The following is a 13740-nucleotide window of genomic DNA, read 5'->3' on the forward strand; positions in this document are numbered from 1 at the left end:
TAAGTTAAATTCAAAACATCGTGGCAGTTAACTGGTTAAAACAAGACAGTCTCGCTCATCACGGGTTAGGGCTTCCGTCACACAAAACCCCGTGTGAAGTGTGCTCCGAGCTCCCCTGCCTTGCTGGGCCCTTGGCCAGATCCCAGCTGGCTTTGCTGCAGAAACCGACAAGCTGGTCTGGGTAATCATACGGAATACCTACAGATCCAGGATAGGCAAAACAATCTTGAAAAAGAACTAGAGAATTAATACTTACCATTTTAAAACGTGCTACAAAACTACAGTAATAAGGTAGTGTGATACTAGCGTCAGAAGAGACACAGGGATCAAATGGCAAGAATCAAAATCCAGAAACAAAGCCCTCATTATAAGTCGACAGGGAAAGAAAAGAATTTTTCAACAAATGTGGCTGGGACAACTGGATTTTCACATATAATACAAAAGAACTCCTACCCCCTGCCACATACAAAAATAAACTTAAAATGTTTCCAAGATCTAAAGGTAAGAGTTAAACTATAAACCAAAGGACTTGTATGCATGCATATAAGCCTAACCAATGGACACAGACACCAGGCGGGTGAGGACATGAGTAGGGAGGGCTGGGGGGGGGGGGAATGGGGGAATAAGGACACATATGTAATACCTTAATCAATAAAGAAAATTTTAAAAAAAAGAGTTAAAACTATAAAAATCTGAAGGAAACAAATCTTTGTAATCATTCAGGAGGCACATACTACATAGGAAAACCGTTCTCAGGTGCATCTAACTTGCTATTCTTGGAGGCAGCTCACCCCCAGTGGCTTCACGAGCACCTTCAAATCCACTTGGCAAATCATCGGGCTAGCTTGCATTTCCCTTTCCTCGCTGCCCAAGCCAAGTCAGACTGAAGACAGGGACAGAAGCATTCACGTGGCTGGGACCTTCCACACTGAGCCTGGAGTGGGGCCTGAAGGTCAGGAGGCCAGGAACAGGCTGACCCCTGACCTCGCTGACCTCGGGGCCGGGGGTGATGTCACAGCAGGCTGGGGAGGATGTGACCATGGAACTGGGACTCTGCTCCCCTAAGCACGCTCTGAGCAGGCAGACGGCTCACCAAGCGGGGATCACCTGAGAAGGCTGCCCAGGTCCCCACCATCCTCCTCACTGTCCCCCGGGCGTCCGGAAGACAGTACGCCCCTTGGAAATGGAACACATCCTCTGAGCAGTCGGAGGCAATGCCTTAGCACCGGGTGGGACTCGAATGCTGCATGTCTCCCAATGCACCAGGCATCACCGAACCTCCCAGCAGCCGCTGTGGTCCAGACCCTCCACCGAGACCGCCGCCAGGAGATCCAGGTCAGCACATGCCCCCTGGGGTCCTCTGTGTGCCCGAGCCTCGTTTCTTCCCCCACCTCCCTCCCTCCCAGGCTTGATGTGCGGAGGCTGGCGGCCAAGGCGCTCGGCTCTGCTGTGCTGAGCCATACATCAAAGTGGCATGGGGAGCGGTGCTGCTCTTCCTGCCTGAGCAGTTCTGGACGTGGCCCAGAGCCTGGCCCAGCGGGCAGACAGCAGGAGGGACGGTCCCACCCTCAGCTCCAAGTCCTGTTCCGGGAGACAGACAATGCTTCCCCAGACACACCTCCCAGACAAGGGTCACCCCGTCTTCCCAGCCGGCTGGCGTGGGGAGTTTGTTGGCAGGTGACAAACTTCTGCGGCCAAATGGCCCCCCTTGGGGAGTTGTCAGGGAAGCAGGTGGCAGAAAAGGACACTTAGCAAGAACCAGGAGTGTTCCCCTACAGTGTTTCCCAAACTTTTGACATATGTGTACCCCTTCTATAATTTTCGTAACGCTGAGTACCCCTCGTACTCATGAGAACATAGAATTAGGCACAGCTAAGCACAGTGCAGTGCATACCCCCACCAAACTCCGGTGCAACACATACCCCCACCAAACTCTTCCCATACCCCTGGGGGTATGCGTACCACACTTTGGGAAACACTGCTAGCAGGATAAATGGCGGGGGTGGGGGTGGGGGGGGAGGGGTATTCCTGGCAGAGTCTCCTCCTCAAAGGTCACTTGGGACGGATCGCCAGAGCCAACACTGGGCAAACCTGTTACTGTCTGGCTAACGTCGCCGGGGAGGTGGACTGAAATGAACGTCCCGCCTCTCTCAGCTCATCTTTGGGGACACAGATGTAGCTCTGGGCTTTTGTTTTCTCTTGACATTCTTTTCAAGTTCGGTGTTTGCACTGGAGGGAGAGCCGGATGCCAAGGAGCTAGTACTGGAACAAACGGCTGGACGCTGACGGCAGGGAGGGCTCACCGGCCTCGGCGGTGACTGCGTCCCAGATGCTGCGCACCTACTGCCCAGCAGACAGTGACGGGCCCAGGGGCCCTGGCCTCCCGCAGCCACGGCAGGGGAGCCACAGCCTCACAATGAGGATGGGCACGGGTGGGGAGCCCCAACTTCCCGGATCTCGGTTCCGACACCACATGTGCTGACAGAAACTCCAAATCCATTCAGTCAACATTCCCCAACAGTAGGCTTGCTTGGTGCCAAGCAGGCCCTGGACAAGCCTGGAGAATGGCCATCTGGTGACTCAGCGTTTGCCAGGGGAATGGCCGTCTGGCGACTCAGCGTTTGCCAGGATCGGACTCGGTGCCTTTGATAAACATTAAGCCCTGAGTAGGCCCCGAAGGTGGAGGGGAAAACGCCAGCCGCCCAGCCACCCCGTCGCATCCCCAGCCACAGGAATGAAGAGGCTCCGGAGGCCCTAGAGAAAGGTACATTCCGCTTCCACCTTTTTCTCTTCCTGGAAAGAGGCGGACATTGCCCTTAATGAGCCGTCTTGTGCCCGTTTGTGCTCGTGGGACCAGCTTGGGGCCTGCACGTTTGGGGTCAGGAAAGGCGCCTCGAGGGTTCTGCCTTGGCATTGACTGTTCCCACGCTCGCAGTGTCCTCGAGTTTCTCTTTCCTGCCGGTTCCAGACTCTGTCTGTAGGATCTAGGTCAGTGGTCTGCAAACTCCTTAGTCAACAGAGCTAATCAACAGTACAATGATTGAAATTTCTTTGGAGAGCCACATTTTTAAAATTTAAACTTCTTCTAATGCCACTCCTTCAAAATAGACTCGTCCAGGCCATGGTATTTTGTGGAAGAGTCACACTCAAAGGGCCAAAGAGCCACATGTGGCTCGCGAGCTGCAGTTGCCGACCACGGATCTAGGTCAATGCACTTTTAGGAAACAGTAACACTTTTTTTTTTTTTTTTTTTTTTAAAGGAGAGGAGCAGGGTGTCCTTTTATCCATTTTGCTCTGCCAGGGAGATTTCTGCAATAAATCGCAGGCTCCCCTAGCTGGTTTGGCTCAGCGGATAGAGCATCAGCCTGCGGACTGAGAGGTTCCGGTCAAGGGCACACGCCACATTACAGGCTTGATCTCCAGTAGGGGCTGTGGAGGAGGCAGCTGATCAATGACTCTCTCTTTCAATATTGTGTTTCTATCTCTCTCTCCCTCTCTATTCCTCTCTGAAATCAATAAAAATGTATTTTTTAAAAAAATAGTGTTCCGAGCCCCCTTAAAAAATATAGTTTTATATTTTATATCCAGTCACAGTGCCTGGGGGGCAGCTGGGAAGGAGGCTGGGAGCAGAGCCAGGGCTCTCTGTGGGGTGGAATCCGGAGACACCGTGCTGTGGATCTGCTGGGTAAAGGGATGTCCCACGTGTCTTATCTGACTGCCCACCTGAGGGAACCCCCTTTTTTATTTCTCCCAGCAGCACCCACCTCAAGTCTCCAGCTCTAACCTGGCCCTTCTCCTGCCCCGGACGCCCCTTCTTATTTTTATCCACGTGGAAGGGTTTCCTCCACCTGTTCCTTGGGGTCAATAGACAACCAGTGCCAGGCGCCGTGGTTGGCGGGTGACAGGCCGTGGTCCCGTGTTCCCAGCACAACGCACTTCACCCCAAAGGATGGAGTGTACTTCAGGCCTCGTGGTGCGTGGGTCCTGCACCGTCGAGTGTGGGGGAGAGGAGCAGTGTCCCGGGTCTGGGGGAGCCCTCCCGTGGCAATCGGGGCTCCCCGGTCTGAACAGCTCTCTTGGGAGTGGGGACGGGAGTGTTCATATCCTGACTTTGGAGACGGGTGTGGAGGTTCATCCTGGGAAGAGCTATCTTATGGGGCAGAGAGGAAACCTACGAGCACCCCGACCAGAGTGGGCGGGTCAGACGGAAACCATCAATATTAGAGGAGGCAAACTCCCCAGAGGGCGAGGACTCAGGTTGAACAGGGGCGTGGAGAGGCTGTCCGTCAGCCTTGCGGGCGACGCCCTGTGCACGTCTTTCCTGCCTGCCAGGCCACAGAGCGTTCGCCGAGACCCCCAAGCCAGCGTGTGCACCCCTCAGCTCACGGCAGAAACTCAACCAGGACGGAGGGCACCTGACTGAACACAGAGGGACAGTGAGCACACCGACAGCCCCTACCTTCCGCAGCTCGTCGTTCTCCCGGCTGTGGGCGTCCTCCAGGATCTTGCGCTCGGAGTGGGCCCTCTGCAGCTCGGTCCGCAGGCTCTCCACCTCCTCCTGCAGCCGCAGGCCCACGTCCCCGCCCGGGCTCTGCTGGTAGTGTGCCAGCTCCTTCCTCAGCTTCGCCACCTCCGTGGCATGGGCCGAGGCGGCCGCGGACAGCTGCTCCGACAGCGTCTTGAACTCTTTGTTCTGAGGGAGACACAGGGAGAGGGGGGAAGAGGCGGAGAGCAGCGTTATCCGGCCAGAAAACACACGAAGGCGATGAACAATGAAAGGGATGGCTCCAGGCGGAACCTCGCGGTCCCTGCATGCTGTGTGGCTCCTGGCAAGTCCCTGAGGAAACTCTCTGTGGGGCGGGGAGAGGGAAAGGGAGAGAGAGAGGGAGACAGAAATCACCAACACGCTGCTCGGGGGCGTCCCGGGCAGGGGCGGTGCTGAGCTGGCACAGCTGGCTGTCCATGCCCGCGGGACAGACCTTCGGCCTGGGGTTCAGGCTGTGGGCACAGGACGCTGCCCCGCGGTCCCTCACGCTCTGCAGGATTCCCTGCTGTCACCCTAACCTCCTAGCCCTTGAGCTCGAGGCACAAAGAGCTGCAACCTAATCTCTGGCTCTGAGACAAAGGACCCCTCCCCTCCCTCTCCCGAGGAGGCCCAGGACCCCTCACCACCTGTCAGCTGGCCCTGCAGGGCTCGGACACAGAGACTGAGGCCCTGGCGGAACCATCCATGCCGAACTGCACAGGTCACGTGCCCCCTCGGTGAGGAGCCCTCACCCCCGTGGGCCTGGTGCAGGCGTGGGGGGCCGGGGACAAGGACGCTGGCTGAGCTCACGGGGAGGGCGCACCAAGGACCCAGGCCGGTGTCGAGCACCCGTGCGAACACGGGCAAACCGGTGCTTAGTGTCAGCGGGCGACGTGGGGAGAGAAGCGAGGCTCCCCAAACACTCAAGAACAGTCCTGAGGACCAATCACGGCTCGTGGTGCGGGAGCTCCACAGAGAACAGAGCTCCCGGCGAAAACACCAACAAGCTGGGCACCAGGAATCCATGCTCACGGACACCAGGAGCTAAGCTCCACAGAAGGCAGGGAGGAGCAGAACGGCTGTTGGACCCATTCAACGCCACGCCCACCATGGGCCCTCATGGCTGAAACGCCCCTTCCTCAGGGCAGCGCCGCACAGGCTGCCGGGCAGGTGAGCGGCGTGTGAGCTGGACTGGAGCACTCTTTTTTTTTCTTTAAATATATATTTTATTGATTTTTTTTTTTTTTTTTTTTTTTACAGAGAGGAAGAGAGAGATAGAGAGTTAGAAACATCAATGAGAGAGAAGCATCGATCAGCTGCCTCTTGCACACCTCCTACTGGGGATGTGCCCGCAACCAAGGTACATGCCCTTAACCGGAATCGAACCTGGGACCTTTCAGTCCGCAGGCCGACGCTCTATCCATTAAGCCAAACCGGTTTCGGCTGGAGCACTCTTGTGCTCACAGACAGCTACCCTGCGCAGTGCTCAACTCAACTAGCTACACACAAGAGTCTTGTGATTCCCAACCGGCAGGGAGGGAGGAAAGCCATCGCAAGACGGTATGCAATAAGAGAAGCCACACACTCCACACACAGTACCAGCGCTTAATGGGGTGCCTGCTGTGGGGCATGCACTGTTACGTGAGTTCGAGTATTAACTCATCCACTCCTCAGAAAACCCCTGTGTAGTAAGGCTGACTCATAGTCCCATTTCATAGCTGAGAAAACCAAGGCACCAAAGGCCAAAAGCTGTGTATCAGATGTAGATGGGCGCTTTTGTAAGTCATGAACATCAGCTAACTTAACATAGTTACCTAGCGCATGCTACATGTACCGAATCAAACTGATTTACAAGGCTACTGACTGGATCCATATGTTTATGTTAATTTTTTTCCAGATGAAATATATTTAAATATAGCCTTATATTCATAAAGGTCTAGGAAACTTGACCTTCACTATTATAGGTGTGCGCTGGCCAGTGTGGATCAGTTGGTTGGCTATCATCCTGTGCACCAAAAGGTTGCCAGTTTGATCCCCGGTCAGGGGATGTGCCTGGGTTGGGGGCTCAATCCCCAGTAAGGGGGCATGCAGGAGGCAGCTGGCCGATGTTTCTTTCTCTCTCATCAATGTTTCTCTTTCTCTCTCTTTCTATCTCTATCTCTCCCTCTCTCCCCCTTCCTCTCTAAAACATACCCCCACTGCCAAGACGTCAGCAAGGGAGCAAGCTGATAAGTAAACCCAGGACAAGGCTGGCACCCAAAGCTCATGTCTCAATGAGGCAAACACAATATTGGTGCCCAGCTCCAAAGAAACAACTGGGAGCAGGAAGTGGGGGCCCCTGGGGGTTGCTGGAAGAGAAAGGGAGGGCTGGTGCTGTCCTTGGTGTCGTTGATGCTGACGCTTCCTGTGGGTTTTACAACAGGTGCAGTAAATAAGCCACAGCCTTCAAGCAATAACAATATTAAAAAAAATAATAATTATAGGTGCAACTAGCCTAGTCACTCTACACATTTGTGCTTCAAGCAAAGGCCGAGTGGTAGGAAGTGGAGTTCACAGGTTACAGCATTTTAGCTGAGAAGTGTCACACCACAGGCTTCCCCCAGGGCTGCTGTGAACAATGTCTGTGGGAACGGTCACTGTGTTCATTGCTGAAGGACACTGGGAAGCATGTGGCTTATCTACTGCACGTGTCAGAGACCCCACAGGAAGGGTCAGCACCAAGGACAGTGCCAGCCCTCCCTTTCTCTTTTAGCAACCCCCAGGGGACCCCACTTCCTGCTCCCTGTGGTTTCCTTGGAGCTGGGCACCAATGTTGTGTTTGCCTCGTTGAGACAGGAGTTTTGGGTGCCAGCCTTGTCCTGGGTTTGCTTTTCAGATTGCTCCCTTGCTGACCTCTTGGCGGTGGGGGTATGTTTTGAAAGTGTCCCCCTTCCGCAAGAGTGGGCATCACTCCTTTAGCCACATCCTGGCATCACGCATCGATGAGAGCTGGGCCGATACCCCCTAATGAACTCAGGGCTCATCTGGAGATTGGCCATGACCCCAAGCTGTCAGCTCCAGGGGCAGGCATCACGGAGACAGAACTTGGGCCTCCCTCCAGCTGGGAGCTCGTCCACTACCCTGTGCTGCTGTGAAAAGCACTTTGACATGCCTCGTCTACGTCACCCCTGGCACACATGTGTCCGCTCCTCTGCCTCAGGAACCATGTGTGCTGGGGGGTGGGGGTGTGTGTGTGTGTGGGGAGCAGCCCAAGCTGTTCCAGGCATCACAGAAGGAATAGGAACCCATCCGTTCCCAAGGGCCACCCCTTCTGCCAAGAGGCTGTGACAGCTCAGGGACCTCTGAAGAGCGGGTGCCACGGATCACACGGATGTCCCTCCCACCGCAGAGGGCCACGCGTGTTCTGTGGCGGCAGGTCACACCCCCCGCTGTAACAGGCCAGGCAGCCCAAGGACAGCAGGGTTTGCATGGCCGGAGGCAGTGGAACATGCTCTGGCATGAGTTTGCTACTTGCTCGCTGTGTGACCTCGTGCAGGCCAGGTGCCCTCCCTGTGCCTCAGTTTGCAATGTGAATCATGTTAACGTTATCTCATAGGGTCACGGTGAGGACTTAATGAGCTCATATATGAGGACGGTGACTGGCACATCGCCGGGCAACAGGGGGAGGAGTACAAGGAAGCAAGACCTCCTCCCCCTTCCACTCCCCCTCTCCTCTGACCACCCTCTGCACACAGGCACCCCGCCAGGGAGGTAACCCCCCACCACTCACAGATGCTTGCCAAGCAGGAATTGTAAGGCAGAAGCTCAGTTTAAAAATAGGCCTTTTAAATCTGCTTCTCTTTGATGTTCCAGCACGTGGACTGTGAAATACCAGCTCTATTTTTAACCTCTCAAGTCGACTTTGGAAATCAGCAAAGCCAGCGCAGGGCTGACTCCTGGAAACCCAGGGCTCCGGGCAGGGTGCGGCCACGCCAGCAAAGCCCGGACTACACTTTGCCCAGAAGGTTCATTGGCAAAATCTGACCCAACTCTCTCTTTTGGTCAGGGATTAACAGCACAATAGCAATCATGAAAACCGTGCTCCACCATGGAAGACGGGGTCTTCTCTGCGCTGGCGTGTTTTTCCTGAGGCCTGCCCCAGGGCCCGGGCCTCTCCTGTCCATCTGGCCCTCCAGGTGCAGGGGCTTCTCCCCTGACCCGGCACATTGCGGCCGGCAGGTGCCGAGTGTCCTCTACCCGCACGAGCTTCCTGTCTCGCTTGCCAATCCAGACACCCGGTGAAACTCACACAGAACAGAAACATCAGTCTCTTATCAGGATTTTTTTTTTTTTCAGAGCAGAGTAGGCATGTTTAACTATTCTCTCCCTGCTGCTTCTGGGCTCTTGTTCTGGGCAGCTGGCTCTGGTTTTAAATGGCTCATTTATTTCCTTGCCCTATTGGGGTCATGAGAAGCTTGAAAATACTTATGGTAGAGCAGGTGCCGTAAAACCAAGTGACCTGGCGGCCCACCTCTATCTCCCGCCTCCTCCCCACCAGTTGTTCTCTCCCTTCCCCCTCTCCGGGGAACGGCGGGAGCTGGTCCTGTGGCCACCTGGACCCCCGCCCGAGCACAGTGACAGGGGGCCCACTTTCAGAGCCACCAGAAAGGCCTGAAGCTGAGTGACGTTTGGGGTGAAAACATCAGCCGCACCCTTGTTACAGCTGTGGGATCCGACCAGCCTGGGTGGAAACGCTGGCTCTAGAACTTGCTAATTCTGTGACCTCGGCAAGGTACTCGATGTCCCTGACCCACTATTTCCTCATCTGTAACATGCCCTCGCAGAGCTGGGTGAGGGTCAGATGAGAGGGAACATAAAACACCCATCCCAGGGCCTGGCCCGTGGGAGGCTGCCAGAGAGAGTCCTGAGGGCAGTGGGGGCTGCCGGCCCCATCAGCACAAGGCTGCGCCCTCAGAACCCACCATCCCACGGGTCAAAGTCATCCTCTGGTCACCGAGCCCGACGAAGTACGAGAAACAGCCCATACAGTTGCTCTGAAGAGAGAACAAGGAAGACGGGCCACTCGGACATCAGAAAGTGGGTGCATGGGTGTGTGTGCACCCTTCCACGCCTCATCTTTTGCTCTGTAGGGTGACAGAGGCTCTGGGGAGTAGGACGCGGACATCTGTGGGGCGGCCAGTCTGCCGAGCATAGTCATAGCCACTCCTGCCGAGATGGTGACATCCTGAGGACACATGCCTGCTCTTGGGTCCCTGCCTGGCATGCGGTTCCCGAGGAAGCCGTGGGTCGCACTCACACCTGCCCCCGGAGCACCCACCGCCCGCCCATACCCCTGGGTGGGAGTGCGTGGCACCCACCTGCTCGTCGATCTTCCGCTGCAGCTGCACCACCTTGTTCTCCATGCCCACGTTGAGGCGCTTCAGGTGCTCTGCGGAGCGAGCCTCGATCTTGAGGGCCTTCAGCTCCTGCCTGGCCTTGAGGCTCCGGAAGGCGCACTGGATGACGATGGCGGCGCCCCGCAGCCGCAGGAAGTGCCTGCGCGCCGCCCAGCCCCGCACGTGCTTCTGGATGACGGTGGCCTTGTGCTCCCGGAGGGCCTGGAAGGGAACCAGGACACGCCTGTGGGTTTCGGCTGCAGGACGGGAGCCCACAGCCCGGGCAGGGGGAGCCGCGGCCAGCCTCAGTGTTAGGAAGCACAGGGACGAGGCCTCCCTGAGGCTTATGCTTTCATGCCTGCAGGGAGGCGGCTGTCAAACCACAGGTGTGGGGGGGATTGGTGGAGGGACTCACTCGGACTTGGGCGGGTCCACCTAACCAGGCAGCTCAGCCTCTCGGGTAATGGCCTGGCGGGGAGGCGGTCAGGGTCCCTCTCCTGACCTCACCTTGAGGGGTTTAAGGCTCCTGCTCTGTTTATCAAGGGTCTAGACCTGATGATGCCCATCACCCTGCTCTCATCTGAGCAAGCCCGAGGGTCACCAGGCTCTGCCACAGGCTGAGTGTCGGGGGGGGGGGGGGAGGGGAAGGGGTGACTCAGCTTCTCCAAGCATCTCAGCTGTCAGAGGGGAACACAGGCGTGCACCCTTCCTGGCTGTGGCGGTTCGTCTTGTCCACTGGCCGTGGGAGCCCAGGTTAAGCACTGTTTCTGGGTGTGCCTGGGAGGGTGTTCCCAGGGAGGTGAGCATTTGAGGAGCTCAACAGACTGCCTCCCAGTATGGGTGGGCACCCCCAATCCACAAGGGCTGAGTGGAACGCAAGGCATAGGATGGAGAATGTGTCCCCTTTTCACTGTTCAGCTGAGACAGCTCCTCTTCCCCCGCCCACAGGGGGATGTGCACGAGGGCTCCCTGGTTCTCAGGCCTTCACACCGGAGCTGAACGCCAAGGCTTCCCTGGTCTCAGCTGCCGTGAGACGCCCGCCTCCGCAATCACTGAGCCAAACCTCACACACACACACACACATGCACACAAGCGCGCACACACACGTGTACACAAATGCACACACACAAATGTGAGCACACACATGCACGTGCACGCACACAGATGTACACAAGCACACACATGTACACAAATACACATGTACACACAAAACGTGCACACACATGCACGTGCGCGAGCACACATGTACACAAATACACGCATACACACATGTACACAAATGCACACAAACACACACACATACACAAATGCACACCCACAAACACACACGCACACACTGGGTAGGGCTCCGTGAGGACTGAGTTGTGAAGCCACTTAGGGAAAACAAATGTTCATGGCGGTGCCACTCCTCTGCGGGGGCTGAGGGCTGAGCTCGCACCCAGCGTGGCACACACCTGGCGGTAGGTCCTCCGCACGAACATGCCCCGCGTGCAGGCCTGGATGGCGATGGCCGCCCCTCGGACCCGCTGGTAGGCCCGGCGGGCCCTCCGCATGCGGTACTGCTTCTGGAACACCACGGCCGCCCGCGTTCTCCGCAGATGCTCGGCCAGCCTGGGGAGGGAGAGGGTGGGCCTGCTGACAGGGCGCCTGAGCTGGCCCTGAACGGAGCCCCTCCCGCTGGGTAAAGGTCACCCCAGGTCACGCCAGGGCTCGTCCTCTGACCAATGGTAGCAATGCCTTGAGCACTGCAAGTGCAGGCTCAGAGCGGAATTAACCTCTTCTTTGTAACTCCGAGTCTTCCCACAAGTCCCAGACTCTTCAGTCTGACCACCTGTGCCCTTGCCCTGCCCGCTCCCCACCTGCAAGCCCCTCGCTGCCACCAGGGCACAGCAAGTCTGTCTGTCTGTCTCTCTGTGCCCTGGCCTCACCGGGCTTGGAGATATCAGGGGCCGTGTCTCAATCATCCTTGCGCCTCCTGCATCTAGGGCGGGGCCTGGCCTGGCAGGTGCTTGGGAAAGGTTTGCTGAATGGACAAAACCCTCTCAGGCTGCCCCAAGCTGGCCGTTTCCTATCCCCAGCCCTTTCTGCCTGGGTCGCATGGCACATGGACACAGACTTTCCTGTTTCATTTCTGCTCTCCCCCCACCCCGTTACTCTCTCCGCCCCCCACCCCCCTGCAGCCCTCCCGCCTAAAGACAGAGAACATCAGCCTCACACATCTTACCTCCTAAAGGGCTTGGTGCCAGGCTCACAGCCAGCCCTCAGCCGAGACTCAGACCATTAAAACGGGAAGGACTTGGACCTCACCTAACGCAGCCCCAAGGAGGCGCACCCCCACACAGCCCCGAGGCCCGAGATGACCCTGACTCCCGGCTCCCCCAGGGTCCCTGCATGGCTGGGCCTGCGTGCCCACCAGCACAGTCCCCACAGGGAGCACACCGCCGAAGGCAGAGCCATGCAGGCTTGCCCGTGACGACAGGGGACACAAGAGTCCGCGATCACTCCGTGCTGCTGCCACGAACAGACCTCTCATCCTACAGCCTTTGTCCCAGAGGCCGTTTCTGCCTGTCTGAGGATCTAAAAGTCTCCCGCCTCTGGTTATGATCAGATAGACAGCCCCCGCCGGGCCTGAGGGCGAGCAGCAGCAAGCCTCGGGATGTACAATACAAAGGACTCTGAGGCTCAGCGTTTCCACATGCCAGCTGAGGAGACCACGTTGCACTGCCTCCAACGTAAGACCGTATGACAATTCCTGTCACTTCTCCAGGAAAGTCCCCAAGGCAGAGGTCACTAGCTGCTCCTCCGAGTCCCTCTCAGTGGAGACGCCCAGACCGCGTCAGCGCTTGCTCACCCAGTGACACCCGTCAGGAGGGGAGCATTTGAAAGCAGGAGGCGTCGTGGGCGGGTGTTAGCTGGACAGGGAGCCCCGCTGGCCTCCTGGCTCTGCCCCTAGGTGGTTGCCTGTGGTTAGACTGTCACCCGCCTTTGCTGACTCAGCTGCAGCAACTCAAAAGGGGCCCCCAGGACGTTCCAGGGGATCCTGGAACTGCCAGTGCACACCTGAAGCGGAGTTCCCTGTGACAGAAAGGCTGATGTACCGCTTCTTCTGGAAGAAGACCGTTTTTACTTCGGAGCTTAAGCAAAAGGAAAGGGGTGGTTCTGTAGCGCAACCAGCCAGTCCTGGGCTAACACTGGGGGGATGGCTAGACAGGGGGAGGCAGGAGACCTGGGAACTAGACCTACTCCCTCAGGGGGGAGAAGTCAGGGTGCGGTCCGGGCCCAGCAGCAACCTCTCTAAGGACAGAGGCCGAGAGAGGTCACTGAGCTGAGAGAGCCGGCCAGTCGGCCCTGCCTCTCCCCCATTGTGGCTCACCTGCGGGCCAGGTGTCCTCGGCAGTACCTCTGCAGGGTCAGGGTCGCCCCCTTCAGCCTGCGGTACTTCACCCTCTGCAGCCAGCCCCGGACGGTCTTCTGGATGGTGATGGTGGCCGCCCGGAACTTGTCGGCCCGAAGCTTCTCCAGGTAGGCTACCTGGCCGGCCCGGAAGAAGATCTTGGTGCGGCCGAACTGGAACTTGTCCGGGTCCTTCACAAGGCAAGCAGGGCGGCGGCCCGCCATCAGGGAGCAGCGAGGTGACGCCCGCCCCTGTCCGTCCAGCGCGGAACTCCCGGGCGGAGCTCACGTGCCCTGCTCCGTAGGCCCACAGCCACTCGGCACGGGCCCTGGGCGAGGGCCCAGGATGACAGGGAACAAGACGCCTGCTCCTCGAGCAACTGGCATGCGAGGGCAGGACGATAAAGACCAAGTCTGTTTTCAGGTGAGGATGGGAAAGACAGAGCC

At 57.4% G+C, this 13740-nt stretch overlaps 1 protein-coding gene across 3 annotated transcripts in view; it reads right to left on the reverse strand.

The window, feature by feature from the left end:
* The window catches only part of MYO5B (myosin VB), a 188453-nt gene that overhangs the window by 37988 nt on the left and 136725 nt on the right, over positions 1 to 13740 (reverse strand). For all 3 annotated transcript variants that reach the window (XM_045574527.1, XM_036418915.2, XM_036418914.2), the window contains exons 19-22: positions 13274 to 13485; positions 11355 to 11511; positions 9883 to 10122; positions 4460 to 4693 (exon numbers count right to left, since the gene is read on the reverse strand). In XM_045574527.1, the coding sequence (XP_045430483.1) occupies positions 4460 to 4693; positions 9883 to 10122; positions 11355 to 11511; positions 13274 to 13485 (843 nt within the window). The remainder of the gene's footprint in view (positions 1 to 4459; positions 4694 to 9882; positions 10123 to 11354; positions 11512 to 13273; positions 13486 to 13740) is intronic.

The sequence above is a fragment of the Pipistrellus kuhlii genome, unplaced genomic scaffold (genome assembly GCF_014108245.1).
Source record: "Pipistrellus kuhlii isolate mPipKuh1 unplaced genomic scaffold, mPipKuh1.p scaffold_m20_p_6, whole genome shotgun sequence".
Taxonomy (NCBI): domain Eukaryota; kingdom Metazoa; phylum Chordata; class Mammalia; order Chiroptera; family Vespertilionidae; genus Pipistrellus; species Pipistrellus kuhlii.